The sequence below is a fragment of the Miniopterus natalensis genome, chromosome 16 (assembly GCF_054644295.1).
Source record: "Miniopterus natalensis isolate mMinNat1 chromosome 16, mMinNat1.hap1, whole genome shotgun sequence".
Lineage (NCBI taxonomy): Eukaryota > Metazoa > Chordata > Mammalia > Chiroptera > Miniopteridae > Miniopterus > Miniopterus natalensis.
Window position 1 is genome coordinate 5,190,156 of NC_142096.1, and position 15,160 is coordinate 5,205,315.

At 44.3% G+C, this 15,160-nt stretch overlaps 1 protein-coding gene across 1 annotated transcript; it reads right to left on the reverse strand.

Annotated features, from left to right (window-relative positions):
• Positions 1 to 6,021: 6,021 nt before the first annotated feature.
• RIDA (reactive intermediate imine deaminase A) lies at positions 6,022 to 15,062 on the reverse strand. Its single transcript, XM_016198471.2, has 6 exons — positions 14,939 to 15,062; positions 9,939 to 10,044; positions 8,864 to 8,918; positions 8,569 to 8,637; positions 7,485 to 7,540; positions 6,022 to 6,501 (listed from the first exon to the last, which is right to left on the reverse strand). Exons 1-6 carry the CDS (start codon positions 15,001 to 15,003, stop codon positions 6,439 to 6,441), a joined length of 414 nt encoding a protein of 137 aa, XP_016053957.1. The 5' UTR covers positions 15,004 to 15,062; the 3' UTR covers positions 6,022 to 6,438.
• Positions 15,063 to 15,160: the final 98 nt, after the last annotated feature.

Here is a 15,160-nt window from a genome sequence, read left to right on the forward strand (position 1 = left end):
ACGCGCTGGTTCCTCCGAGAACCGTGGCGCCCAGCGCCGGTTTCCCGAAACCCCCCTCTCTTTTGGCCGTGGGAAGGTCAACTTGTGAGCGGAATTGGCACAGAAAGAAAATTTCTAATTGTAAAAATCGTTTTTGTAGAGAACGCTGGACCTTGATGTAGACGTCCCGTTCCGCATCATAAGTAAACCAGCCTCTTGGGGAAGCTGTTTCGTATGTTGTCGTGGCCCCGGAGGTCAGGACGGGGAACCAGAGGGCTAACTGTGACCTGCGCCGGGCACTGTGCCGGATGGTGCGGGCGGGAAAAGGGGGCCCTGGGAAGGAAACGTGCGGGTGATCCGATGGTCAGCTCCTAGCTGGGCAGGTCGTGGTGGGCAGTCAGGCCGCGCGCGGGCCTGTAAATCCTTCGGGACTGCCGCCTGCCGCCCAGGGAGGGAGGCCTCTGAATGAAACAGCCCTGCGGACACCTCGATTTCGGGCTTGCAGCCCCAGAGCTGTGAGAAAAAAATTCTGCTCAGCCATCGCGTCTGATGGCAGCCCCGGCACACCGACGCAGGTCATAACATAGCCCACCGGAGGATGTAAGAACTCCTGAGTGTTCACTGGTACAAGTGAGTAATACAGGGAGGAAACGGGAAAGGGCTCCCTTTAAAGTAGAATTCAGAAGGAGCAGTGTAATGAGAAAAAAAATCACCATTTCATCAGCATCATGAAAATAATTTTTCCAGACAAGGATATTAATATATTGCCGAAAGGGGCAGATCAGTGTTTGATGAGAAGGGAGGGTATTCACTTAAAGTATCTTCCCCCAAAATGACAGAGTAAAAGTGGCTCCTCGGTGCAGCAGCCTGGCGGGCGTCGCCTCCAGGACGCGCTTCTCCATGCGGACAGCGCGGTGCCCGGTGCCCGTGCGCCGGCCCCACCGCATCCCCGGCAGCGGTCGCGAGGAAGCGGCAGGCGAGCCCAGACGGAGAAGTCTGCGAAATGAATGGCCTGTTGTCTCTAAAAACGCCGAGGTCATGAAGCCGACGCCCGGCTTCAGATGAAAGCAGACTAGAGAGAGTACAGCAGCCAAATGCAGTGTGTGGCCCTGGGCCGGACGGTTGGCCCAGGTGGGATGTGAGTGAGGGGGTGTCAGGTGGCACCGTATCAGCGTGAGGCTTCCCCGCGTTAACTGGCCTGAGGCTAGGTCAGGTTAAGACCGTCTGGCATATGGAGCGCACCGGACCGTAGCCCCTGGCCGCCGTCGTCCCCTCCTCCCCGCAGCTATTTCGTGATGATTCAGGTTCCCTCCGCGCTCTCCCAACACCATTTCTATTCCCGCTTTCCTCCCGGCCTTCACTGCCCGGTGCACCGTCTCCTCTCCCTGCCCCGGCCCCCGGCCCTGCCGCCTCCGTGCGCTGCAGGCGCGCGGCCCCCTTTCCTCCCCGGGTGCGCGCCGCAGCCTGAGCCCCGCTGTGCGCTCGCGCTCGGGAGCCGCGGGAGCCGGGCCGCCGGAGTTGGAGGAGCGTCTGTGCTGCCCCGCCGTCGCACAGGCTCCGGGCTCCGGGGCGGGTGCCGCGTGGGGCTCCGGGCTCCGGGGCGGGTGCCGCGTGGGGCTCCGGGCTCCGGGGCGGGTGCCGCGTGGGGCTGGGACGGGTGGCTGCACTCGCCCGCCGGCCGCACTCCTCCCGCGGCGCTCGCCACGTGGGCTGCTTCAGCGGCGCCCTCGGCCTGGCGGGCGACGGCCGCGGGCCCCCAGCGGTGAGCGGGGACCGGCCCCGCCTCCGGCCGGCGGGAGCTCGGGATTACGGTCCGCTGGCTCCCCAGGGGCCGAAAGGTGCCCCTCGCGCGCTCCCGGCCCGGCAGGGGGCGGGCTCCGCCCTGAGCGCAGTGCGCCTCCCTTTCGGGATCGGGGCCAGCGCTGCTGTGACCCAGGGGTGCGGTCGGCGTGCGCCCCGACGCGCGGGGCCGGGGCCGACGCTGGGGTTACCCCGCCCGCCTGTGTGCTCGCGGGCCTTGAACCCCTGACGCGGCGAGGTGCGCCATCTCTTAGACAGATGGGTCATTAACTGCCCTTAAAAATAGGTGCTATTTAATTTAGCCAAAGTACGAAACTTCGGGTTGTATAAAGGTGCACATTCACCGGGAACCATTTGTTTGTGGTCGTAAGGGGGGGCGTCCACCCGTTTTCTATCAAGACCACCCCGCCTGCCCTTCCGTCAGGGTTCCAGCATCGGCAACGGCAAAGGTGCAGAAAGCACCGAGGGACAGTCCCTGCTCGAATAGCGCCCTGCACTCCGGAGAGTCGGATACTTTCCCCCGTCCTTGGCTTAAGTGTTTCTTCACAAATACGCACGTGATAAAAAGTGGCCATCACTGAAACTTATAAAGAAATCCAACAAGTATATTTTGAGCGTGAAGTATACTGTGTAATAGCCAGGTGCTCGGCCAGATGCGGGAGATGCGAGTGACCCCCCCCCCCCCCATCACCATCAGTGACTGCTTTAGGAGGTGGAAGCGACAGACAGTAAACAAGTTAAACGAATGATTAAGATGCCCCTGGCAGTGGTAAGTGCTGTGAACAGAATAAAAGCAGGTCAGTGAGGAGGGTGACTGGGCTTTACAGCTGCCCCGCTTCTTAGATTTGGAGGGGGGCAGATTGGAACATCACCTCCGCCTGCAAGTGTTCGGCAGCAAGAATGTTGTTTTTCTCAAACCGTGTTGTGGGAATGTGGGTAGTCAACACTTTTGTATCCACTCATTTAAAAAAACGTTAATTTTTAAACCATAATACATACTGAGTGAAAAAAAGCAAACCAGACAACTGTATTCAGAGTGGTATTATTAATATGAAATTCACAATCAGGCAAAACTAAATCACCATTTGTGTGCCTAACTTCTATGTGGCATAAGTGTAAAGAAAAGCAAGAATGATTAACACAAAATTTAGGACTGCAGTTATCTTTGGGGAAAGTGAGGATAATGGAACGAGAATGGCTCATGTTGGGCCTCGAAAGTATTGCTGGTGGTCCTTTCTAAACTGGACTCGTAGGTGTCAATTTTATTATTCTCAAAACCCTAAGTTTTAAATTACACAGCTCTATGATAAGTATGAAATAGTTAATAATAAACCCGGTTTGATGGGTTACTTAATTTCAGGTGCGATCGTAGACAAATTTCATCACCTGTCAATATTTTTCTAGGCACATTTTGGTGGGGGAGGTGTTTGTCACTTATTGATTTTCTTGTCTTTATAGTTTTAGGAGATACCAGTTAACTATGAGCAACACTTTTTAATGGAAGGGGAAACTTTCCACTTAAGGTTCTACCACAGACTGCAATACTTCCTTAACAAAAAGATTTAAATTTTATAGGGCACAGAGTGTACCAATCTTCTTCCCCTCACCACTGCACAGCTTCCCTCATTATTAACATATTTCATTAGTGTGGTACATTTGTTATAGTTAATGAGCCAATGATAACACATCGTTACTTAACTAAAGGCTCCAGTTTATATTAGGCTTCACTCTGGGGGATGTATGTTCCATGGTATTTGACAGTTGCGTAATGACATGTATCTGCCATTATAGTATCATACAGAAGAGTCTCACTGCCTTAAAAACTCCTGTGCTCCACCTACTAATCCCTCCCCTACCACACCCCAAACACTTGGCAACCACTAACTTTTTTTTTTTTTGCCTTTTCCAGAATGGCATATAGTTGGGATTATGCTGTACGTAGCCTTTTCAGACTGACTTCTTTCACTTAGCAACGTGCATGTGTCTTTGTGACTTGATAGTTCATTTCTTTTTATTGTCAAATAATAGAAAGCCTCTAATCTCATCATTGCTATGTGTCAGGCATTCTGAGAGCTTTATACATATTAAATTATTTAATCCTGGCAACTTTATAAGACAGGTATTAGTAATATCCCCATTTAACAGATGAAACAGGAGACATTTTATAGAAGAAACAGAACAGAGCTTAAGTAACTTGGCCAAAGTGGTGGAGCAGGATTTGAACTCAAGTGCTCTGGCTTCAGAGTCCATGCCCTTAACCACCATACTCTACTGCTTCAAGCAGAAATGTCTAAAATTTCAGCACCTAACCTTGTTTTATCAATTCACAGTGCCATACTCCCCAACTCTGCCTACTTAAGAGACCTATACTTATGTTTTAGTTAATTAAGTTATATAAGTAGCACAAACTTTTTGACCCAGCACAGTACTCCATATGATGATTAATAATTATTAAATCCTGCTAAATAGTGACAGCTTTTTTGAGCCTTTGCTGCATGCTAGACACTGTTACGTGCTTTTCACACACATCATCTCAATGCTTACATGCAATTATTCTCTCTCAGGAAACTGAAGCTTAAAGAGGTTAAATAACTAGCTCAAGGTTAAAGAACTAAGTGGTAGACCTGGGCCTACAACACCCTTAGAATTACTCCAGAATCTGTGCTCTTAAAACTGCCGTTCTTGTCTGCTTTTAATATTATCCTTTGGTTGATGAAGCTTTTCAAATTACCGTGACATTTCTAAAATAACCTGAAAAAATAGGTATATGTAAGGATGTTGTCTGTATGTGTCTGTGTAAGAATATTATGGCAGTGTTGCTGCAGTCTGATGTGGCCCATATGACATTTTGGTCAATGACAGACTGTACATACAACCATGGTCCCATGAGATTTTAATGAGCTGAAAAATGCCGACTGCCTTGTGAAGTCGTGGCTGTCCTAAGGTCGCGGAGCAGTGCCTTACTCGCGCGTTTGTGGCGATGCTGGTGTCAACACACCCACTGTGCTGCCAGTCGTATAGAAATGTGGCACAGTGTGTATGGTACATAGTACTTGAAAATGATAATAAATGACTATACTGGTTTATGTATTTATTATCCATACTTTTTTTTTTAAAAAAAACCTTACCTGAGGATATGTTTTTATTGATTTTAGAAAGAGAGGTAGGGAGGGAGGGAAAGAAACATGGATGTAAGAGAGAAACATAGATCGATTGTTTCCTGTACAAGCCCCAACCAGTGATTGAACCTGCAACCTTTTAGTGTACAGGATGATGCTCCAACCAACAAAGCCACCCAGCCCAGAGCTATTATCTACTTTTTAATCTGAATTTTAGAGTGTACTCTTTCTACTTATAAAAAAAAAAGTTTGCTGTGAAACACTAGCTGTGTTACACTGGCAGCAGCCTCATACATCTGGTGTTTATCCCGTCTCAATTGCCTTGTTTTCTCTTGAGTTTGATTTACTCTCATGTTGTACATGCTGTACAGGCTTGTAGCCTAGGAACCATACACTTACCATATGGCCTAGGTGTGTAGTGGGCTGCACCATCTAGTTTGTGTAAGTGCACTCTATGATGTTTTCACAATGACAAAATCGTCTGATGACGCATTTCTTAGTACTTATCTCCATTGTTAAGTGGCACATGACTGTAATTTTGAAAACAACAAATTGTTTGGAGAAATGGTTAAACCACCTAAGGTATATCCAAGACAAAAGGACACTCTGCTACAGTTTTAAAAATGGGTAGATTATGTATATTTATATGGAAGATGTTCGAGACAGAAGAAAGTATCTCTAGAATAATACATTTGTACAATAAAGTTCCACTTATGTAAATAAACCAAAACCAAACTTAGAGGATCAGGCCTGTAGTGAGCAGGAAACCATCTGCTGGTTATACTCAAACACTGGTTCTCTTTGTGGAGCTAAGTGCAATGGTGAGTGACTGAAGGAGACTTTTACTTTTTAATCTATATAATTTTGTGTTGAAATTTGTTCCACAACATGGAGGTATTCATGTAGTAGCTGTCTAAAAATGTTAAAAGACTTTAAAAGAACAAACACAGAAAGGTTACACATAGTCTGATTACAACATTGTAAAAATGTACGAAGTCAGAAGTAAGTTTTGAGAAAACAATAGTTGGCATTTTAACTTCATGGTTCTCCATCTTTAGTTAGGCGATGTGCTCTAACATACAAACTAAACCATTAAGAAATAAGTGAACAGAATCACACCGCGGGAGATCTGCGTGTATTTTATTTCCATTAGAAAACATTAGCATACAGAATTTTGGTCCACTTTCTTCTCTTCCTCTACCATTCAAACCTACATCCTTAGTTTTACTCCAGTAAAAGCAGAATCGTACATCTGACATGAGAATTAAACATTGCACAACATTAAATTAAAAGGATTTAACTGAATCAGGTAAACTCTTTCCCACATCCAGTAATGAATGTGCATAAGTGAATCTATCACATCAGTAATTGGATTCATCATCTCACTTTCAATTCATGTTCAATTGCCCTTATTATATGGTATTTCCATAATACTTCAGATATTTTAGTGAGTCTTACAATTTCCAGCACTGATTATAAAAATTAAGATGTTAATTTAAAAACAGCATTAAAATTCCAGGCTAAGGAACACCAGGCTCACTTAGAGTGATGCTGTTGAGAGGGGGCCTTGGACAGCTACTGCTTCAATCTCAACACGACCTCCCTGTAAGAAAATAATGAAGCAATGTTTATATCATATTTTACAAATTAAGAGAGCTCCATAATACCTCCTAAAACAGCAATTTAACATTAAAAAAAAGTTTTTATTGATTTTAGAGAGAAAGGAAGGGAGAGGGATAGAGAGAAACTTCGATGAGAGGGAAACGTCATCGATCGGCTGCCTCCTGCATGCCCCTTGCTGGGGATCGAGCCACAATCTGAGCATGTGCCCTGACCAGGAATCGAACCAGTGACCTCTAGGTTCCTGGGTCGACACTCAACCACTGAGACACACTGGCCACACAGCAATATATCATTTTTAACATGAAACTTTTCAAAGAAGAAAGGGAGAGGGAAACATTCACTAAAAACCTATGACAGGCCAGGTTACTATGCAAATCACGTTCATATACATTAGCTCATGTGACTCTCACAGTAGCTCTATTAGACAGGTGTTCTCTCAGTTCAGAGATTGACACCCTGAACCTTAGAAAGGTTATTTAACCTGTCCCAGGACACAAAGATCAATAGTAGAGGTTCAAACCCACATCCTGTGATTCCAAGTTCAGAGCTCCTTCTGCTGTACCCAATACCTTAATAAATTTGATATACTGATCATTCCAAGTAACAACCAATTAAAGTGATTAAAATAACCACTCACAAATCTGGCTCAATTTATATACACTGTCGCTGCTATTTTACTTTTTCTCACAATTTAAGTACTCTGATTCTGTTGTGCTCATGTGTGGCTTTAATTTTTAATTTTCTGAATTTGTAAGACTAATTTTAAAAATTTCTTAGGTTTCTTAATTTTTTTCCCCCATGCATGTAATATTGGGTGTTTTCTTTTAGACTTTAAGTCTCTGGAAAGCTGGGGCTATTTCTTTTCTTTTTGGAAATGTCCTGCTATAGGGCTTAGTTTGTTCTATTCAGAAAACAATGTAGAAAATAAAATTGTGTACATTAGTCATCTTAAAGTGTACTTACTTTAGGCAAAGCAGCAACCTGGTAAGCAGCTCTCGCAGGAAAATTACTCTTGAAATCTGAATTTTAAAGAGTTTCATTTTAGTTTTCAGATAATGTGTTGTTACTCAACTCTGCATAACCTCAAGTCTGGAAAGTGCTTCATAGACTTCTTCGTTCTTAGATGTAAACAACATTGAGAAAAAGAAGCTTACATTCATATTTGTCTGATAAAATACTTTGCCATATGACTCCTATCATATATTTAATACTTTTTAAAATGTCTTAGCTTTCTGGGGAAAAATGAAAACACTCACGTACTCTGATAGTTTGATCTTATTTGATATGAGGGGGTTTTGTTTTAAAAGTTACACTTGTAAAAGAATTCTCTAAATAGGGAACAGCTGCCCGTCTCCAGCAGCACTCTCACTGCTAACCTCGGTTTACTCCCGCTGTTTATCAGGACGGAGTCCGTAAGGGTGCGTTTTCCATGTTACACCTTGGTCTCATCTCACCCCCTGGTAGGGACACCCATTCTCCCCACTAAGACACCATGTTAATGACATGTAGATGACATTTACTGAGAGCTTATGACATACCTGCATCTGTTCTAATGTGTTTACATGTTGTATTGATTCATTTAAGCATCCCAACAACCCTACAAGGTTTCATCCCCATGTTGTATATGAGGGAACCAAAGCACAGAAATGTTAAGTAACTAACCAGCTAATGATCCTGAGAGTGCCAGAAAAGAAATGGTAGCTGGACCATAGCATAGCAATAATAAATACAATCTGTGTTTAAAAAAATTATTAGGAGCGCTTAAAAAGCCTGATAAGGGTGTAACAAAATTAAGCTTTAGGAAAATGGATTTGGAGGGTTGTAGCATATTATTCTAGGGAATACAATAAAAAGGTCTTGGATCTTTCTCATGGAGGTACACTGCATGTGTCCAATCAGACTATCTGTTCTTCTAGGATAAGATCTATCACCACTTCTTGAGCATTTCCTTTCACTCTTAATTCATAGTGCACACTCATGAAAGCTAACAGATTCATTTCTATTGAAAATGGAAAATGGAAAATAGTTATGAATCCAAATTACTTACACTGTTTGTAGATTTCATTGACAGTAGTGAAGTCATTTATGTCAGCCAGCAAAACAGTTGTTTTGACCACTAAAAAATACATACATTGTCATTAGGTTTAGCTATTTGGTCTGATCCAAAACATTACTTAAAAAAGTGTATGGTTCTATGACTGTCTTGATTAAAATGGAAATGAAATTAAAACTGTTTTACAAAGCAACGAAGATATGGCATGACATATTGCCGGATGCCACGTGTTCTTCAAAAAGAGCAAAGAAATGTTAAACAGAAATGGAAGTAATATCAGGTTGCTCACCGTTACTGAAGTCACAGCCGGCAGCTTTCAGAATTTCACCCATGTTTGTAAGAGCCTGTGAACCAAGGCAAGAAGGCCTAAGGCATGGATGTTATATTAAAGCTGTACTCCAGCTCAATCAATGATCTTTCTTTTTTTTTTTTTTTTTTTTTAAATATATCTTTATTGATTTCAGAGAGAGGAAAGGAGAGGGAGATAGAAACATCAATGATAAGAGAGTCATTGATCGGCTGCAGCCCGCAACCTGGGCATGTGCCCTGACCGGGAATCGAACCCTGATCGGCTGGATCCCAGGTCGACGCTTAACCACTGAGCCACGCCCGGCCGGGCAATGATCTTTCTAATACCTCCTTAAAGAGCTTATGTAGCAGAAAAATTTCCCCTTTTTAGGAAATTCTCTTTCTAGGCCACCTCTAACTAAATCTAAAACAAACTACTAGATACATGCAACTGAATTAAAATGAAAAGGTCTCCAACATAATTTGTTACATGATGAAATAGAAGCAAGATGCAGAGTGACCTGCACAATAAGTTACCAGGAAGGAAACTGAGGAGGGGGGAATAAGGGTGGGAGGCATATGCTTTATATAGCTTTTGAATTTTTTGCCATATCTGTGTGCTACCTATTTAGATTAATTACTTTTTAAAGAATAAAAATATCACCAATATTATAATGTGACTAGTCAAGTGGAGAGGAAGAATGAAAACATACTGCATGTAATCTTTGATATTTCTCTCTTACTAACAAATGCTGACTTTTACTTCTGTGGTGGTGGGGTTGTTTGTGCAGGTCAGTGGCCCTGATTTAAAAAAATTTCCCAGTCCTCTTGGAAGTGGCGAGGTGTTATCTGATTTCAGATTTAAAGTCACCTTGGAAGGAACAATTGTTGTTTTTGTTGTTAAATGATTCATTAAATTTCCAACTTTCTACTGACATAAAATTGTCTTAAATCAATCAGTAAGTAACTTAAAAAGCACTGATCCTGTAATCTCTCTAAAGCAAACCAGCCAAGTGGATTTTTAGTACACCTTAACATTAAAAAGTAGTAAAACTTCAAATGTGGAAGTGGCTTACTTGTTTAGCTTCTTCTTTCACCCCTCCTGGCACAAGCTGTCCACTGGAGGGGTCCATGCCCAGCTGTCCTGAAATGTAGATGGTCCTGTCGACTAACACAGCTTGACTGCAACGAACAGATAGATTCAATATAAATATAAAATGCATTGGTAAAAGAGTTCTTTGCTGGGATACAATAAGCACAAAATGTAAAATTACAAAATTGATAATTAACTTCATTAAAATGAAAAACTTTTGCTTGCTGAATAACATCTTTAGGAAAATTGAAAACACAAGTCACAGATTGGGAGAAAATAACCACAAAACATATATCTAACAAAGGACATGTATCCAGAATATATAAAGAACTCTTATAACTCAATAATACGAAGACAACCCCATAAAAAATGGGCACATGAAGTGTATCCAGTTTGATTATGTACAGTTTTCATTGTTGCTACATGTGGAGATATATCAGTTTCCCATTGATAAGATGAAGGAAAGTTCACCATGCCATCTGTATTCATGCAGAGTCTAGTTTAAATGGAAAAATATTTTAAAAATGCAATAAAAAAGAAAAAGAAAGGACGAAACTAATCTTGCTCCGAAGACTGAGTGCCCAGGGGTAAAAAGCCAAGCTTTTTCTCGTCTGCCAAGGTTCTTGCCGGTGGAAGCCAGGAGCCAACAAAGCTGAAGCCTCTACGTCTGCCCATCCGGAAGCACGTCGGACAGTGTGTGGACTGTTTTGCTAAGAAGGTGGCCTAATTTGAAAAAGGCTGGACCCTTCCCTAAGTTTGGATTTGCCCCAACACAAAAGTCTTCTTTTACAAAACCTTATAAGCAAGATTAATGCTATGAGAGGAGAGGCCTTGGTGCAGCGCTGAGGTTTGTGAGCCGGAGCGGGACAATGGAGGCCTCTTTCAGGTGGCTTTATGCTTCCAGAATTACTGGCATTTCCCCCTTGTGTCTCTCAGGTCAGGTTTTAAAGGCATCGTTGTGTAAAAGTGACACCATTTTCTTCCGGCGTGTCACCGAGTGAAATCCTGATGCTTCTTGTGAAGCTGGCTTCTCTCCTCGCCTTGAGCGTGCTGACATCACGGAGGGCTCTCGTTTTGTGAGCCTATTTCAGAAACTGGACAGACCGCTGAGCGGTGAAGCAGTGGACAGTGGCTTTGCCATGAACACCGTCGGAGTTCCTGGCAGCTTGGGTGAAGGAAGGAGCCCATGGGCGGGCGCGATGAACCAGCGCTTCGATGTTAGCACCAAAGGCCGGGCGAAGCTCAAGAGACAACTCTTGCCTAGTGTCTCAAAGCCACACTTTATCCCTGGAGTCACCGCCTTAAGAGCATCTCCTGAGAAATGGGAGTGGCATCTAAAGTTGTTTTCGATTGCAGATAAGGTCACAGATTCTCCAAGGACCAAGTCTTGGTGCCCCCTGGATTCCGATCCCCCGCTGCTCATGGAGAACCGCGTGGCCGGGTGTTGGGCTCCCCTGTGGGGGTCTGTGGGCCGGGCGCAGCTGCGGGCCTGCTCGGAATCCTTCTGCCTACTCTTCTAGCTCTGTCTGCCCTGTGCTCCTCCTGATACATTCTTCCAAAGTTTCTGCACGCGTGGATGAGGAAACATGAATATGTTTTCTCTCCCCGCCTGCACAACACGCGGAGTGCTGCTTTCACTCCACGTGCGTCAGGGTCTTTGCATAAGTGTGTAGACGGCTTCCCTGTCCTTTTGGCGATGGCACGTTCCAGTGTATGGGTGCACTTTAGTCACACTGACTCCAGTATTTTGCTATTGTAAACAAAACTACATTGAAAACCATCACACACACATTTCCCCTGAGCGAGTAATAAGCCTCTTTCCTGTGAGCCCCAGAGGTCCCTGTGGAGCCCTTCTCACGCCAGGCACAGGGTCCTGCCTCACATGACGGTGGTTCCTCTCATCCCTCCTGCCCTGCGTGCCAGGCTGAGCTCCTTGCGGCAGGGGCAGTGTCTTACTCAGTCTCTGGCTGTGCAGGGCCTAGGTGATTCCCCACACAGTGGGGTCACAGTAACTTCTTGTTGATGTTTTGCTCTCTAACCACTTAGCTTAACTTGGCTGTGAATAAAGTGTCTTTTTTTGAAGACCTGCTGGCTTTTAGTGAGGGTTCTGGAGAACTGAAGAGGGTAAATTTAAACTTGGTACCGGGATTTAGAAAGTCTAGGAATTCTCCACTATCTGGCTTCAGCCCAGCCCACAAATAGGTAACTACTAAGTTGGTTAATGTGTCAGCTTTTCTCAGGTTGAAAAGTACTATCAGCTAACACTGTTTCTATTAACTGTCCTGTTTAGAATTAGGCTACCCTCAGCCCTTTGAAAAGTACCTTTAACTCTGCCCATGTCTGAAATGTAGTTCAAGCCCATATGCATTATCATTAATCAAAAATTTTTTCATACATAAAAAGGAACTCATTGAGCCTCAGAAAATTAAAAGCCCTGGACCTCTGGGACTATCTGAACTATGTGAGTTATTTCTTATAAAGTAGTAGAGGTTGTTCACAAAAATGACTGGATAACTCATGCATCCTGAGCATAAGAATCCTACTATCCATAGGACAGTCATTAGGCTCCAGAAAATTTTAAAGTATATTGTTCTACATCCAGGTCAAAGGGTAATAACACTCTTCAAAAGCATCCTAGTAATAATTCTTACATCCTTATCTATGCCACCTGGATGATCACTTCAACATTTCATGACTATTTGGTGTAGCAAAGTGGAAAGAACGCAATAGCAATGTGCTGTCGAAATCTCTCAAGGTTCTGTCCCAGAGTGTCCCTGAAATGTGCTGAGCTTATTAGCTAATTAGTAACAACACCCCAGCCATCCCAGTGCCAGGGACTGAAAGTTCAACACATCTGAATTCCTCCTGGAGAGGACCCAGATTTTTCAAAAAGTGCACTAAGCACAAAAACTATTGTTTCCAAATGGTTTTAAGACATGTCTCATTCACTTTACCAGAATAGAACTAGTTAGTTGGAATGTTCTTTTTGAAAATTAGTACCATTTCTAGTGGCCTTGTATCATCCTTGGATACACAAAAGCACAGGAGGCACAGTGTCCTGAGAGGTCTTCACACAGTGAAGCTGGCTGATGGCTCTTCCCTTGTCACATGGCATGTTCATTTTCTTTGCCTGCAGCTTTACAAAGAGAGTTGACCCCATCTCTGAGTCAGCCAGCAGTATTACTCTCATGCTTGCTTTCTTGAACAAAGTACATACCCGAGGAAGGTGTGCATTCTGGGCTCTATAATCCCTTTGTTTCTGTTAAGGGTCACTTTTGTTCTGAAGTGAAACCCCTGGGTGATGGAGGGAGGACCAGGGAGGGAGAAGAAAAAGGGGGACTGATTTTTACTTTTATTGAAACACCCCCTTAACTATTCTTACTCTCTTCTCAAATCACTATCAGAATTCTCTTGTTAAAAGAGATCTGATCTATGTCAAGAAAAGAGCTATTTTTGATGTGCTCAGCAAAGCTGTGGAGGTAAGCTGGCAGCATGACTAACTCAGCCATTGCTGCCAGTCACCTTCCGACAAGTAAAATGAGAGAGATCTGACCATGTCACTTCCTCTTCAGATGGTTACAGAATATACTTTAGTGAAGAATTAAAAATAACGAAAATTATATTAGGAAAATAAAAGTCTACAAGAATGCATGTAAGATCCAATAGTTTAAAGGTTATACATTTTAGGAAAATAAAGTCTTTTAAAAAAGGAATTGACTTTTCTATTTGGCAGTGTTTCTGACAAGTGGAAGTAAACATACACAGGATAGACTTTCTGGCCAGTATATGTGTATTTAGCTAGCGCATGTGGGGCAATCTTAGAAATGATCTTCATTAAGATTTGTATTTGACTATTAGCCGGAAATAAACATGAGCAAATGAACTCATAAACATCACAAAGCATTTGTGTACATGCTGTCAAAACTAGTTTCCTGGGTAGGTCTGCAGGGGTTTGCTAAGCATCTATGGATGGGATTTACTCCTTTGAGTCAAGAGAGGGTTAGCCAAACATTATGCTAAATCAGCGATTTCCAACTAGTGGATGCGCAATAATTAAAAAAAAAAAAATGTCCTTATTGATTTCAGAGAGAGGAAGGGAGACTGAGAGAGAGAGAGAAACATCAATGATGAGAGTCATTGATTGGCTGTGTCCTGCACCCCCCCCCACTGGGGATTGAGCCCACAACCTGGCATGTGCCCTGAGGAGGAATCGAACCTCGATCTCCTGGATCATAGGTCGATGCTCAACCGCTGACCCACTCTGGCCAGCCGCAATAATTTTTAAAACATGCAATACCTGACTATTTAGTCAGGGGCACTGCTGTCTTTCCCCTTAGATGGTCAATTTTAAAAAATGACAACAGCCAACACAATAACAGCCATCCAGTGTTAATGAATCAAAGCTACACCTATTTTTTTTTTTTGTCAGATTGGCAAAACTGTATTTTTGGTGTGCTGCGGAATGTTAGAAATTAGTTTGTGTGTGCCAGGAGATGAAAAGGTTGGAAAGTGGAAGATGACAGTTACCAAGGACCCCATATTGTAGGATTCCGCTGATTATAGGAAAAGTCCAGAACAGGCAAATCTATAGACTGGCTACTGGTAGAGGCTGCCAGGGGCTGGGAGAAGAGGTGCCAGGGCGTGACTGCTGATGGGCACAGGGTCTTTTCAGGGTGCCGATGTTCTGAGGTTACAGTGGCCTTGGCTACCCTGCACTGTGAGGACAGTAACAATCACTGACTCGTATAAAGGGCTGGGTTTTGGGTGTATGTGAATCATAGCTCCATAACGCTGTTAGAAAAAGAAAAGTTCAACACCGTATGCCTTCTCCCCGGGTGCGTGCCCGCCTCTCCGGGTGAGGTCTCCCCGCGCGTTCCCCTTGGGGGAACCCCGCGGCCACCCCAGCTCTGACCCCGGGGGTCGGCCCCATACGCCCCGACCCCGCGCGCCTGGGGTCCAGCCGCGCTCCACCAGTCGAGTTACCTGTAGGGACCAATGGCCGCTGGGGCCTTCGTGGTACTGATCACCTTTCTGATTAAGGACGTCATGGTTACTCCGTTGCTCCGCCGGCCCCTCGCAGTCGACCGTCCCGCACTCGCGCTCGGCTAGCTTCTCCCAGACTCCCCAGCCGCGGGCAGTCACTACGGAGACGCGCCGGGGGCGGGGTCGCTCGGCATTCTGGGACTTGTAGTCCCGGCGGGGCTC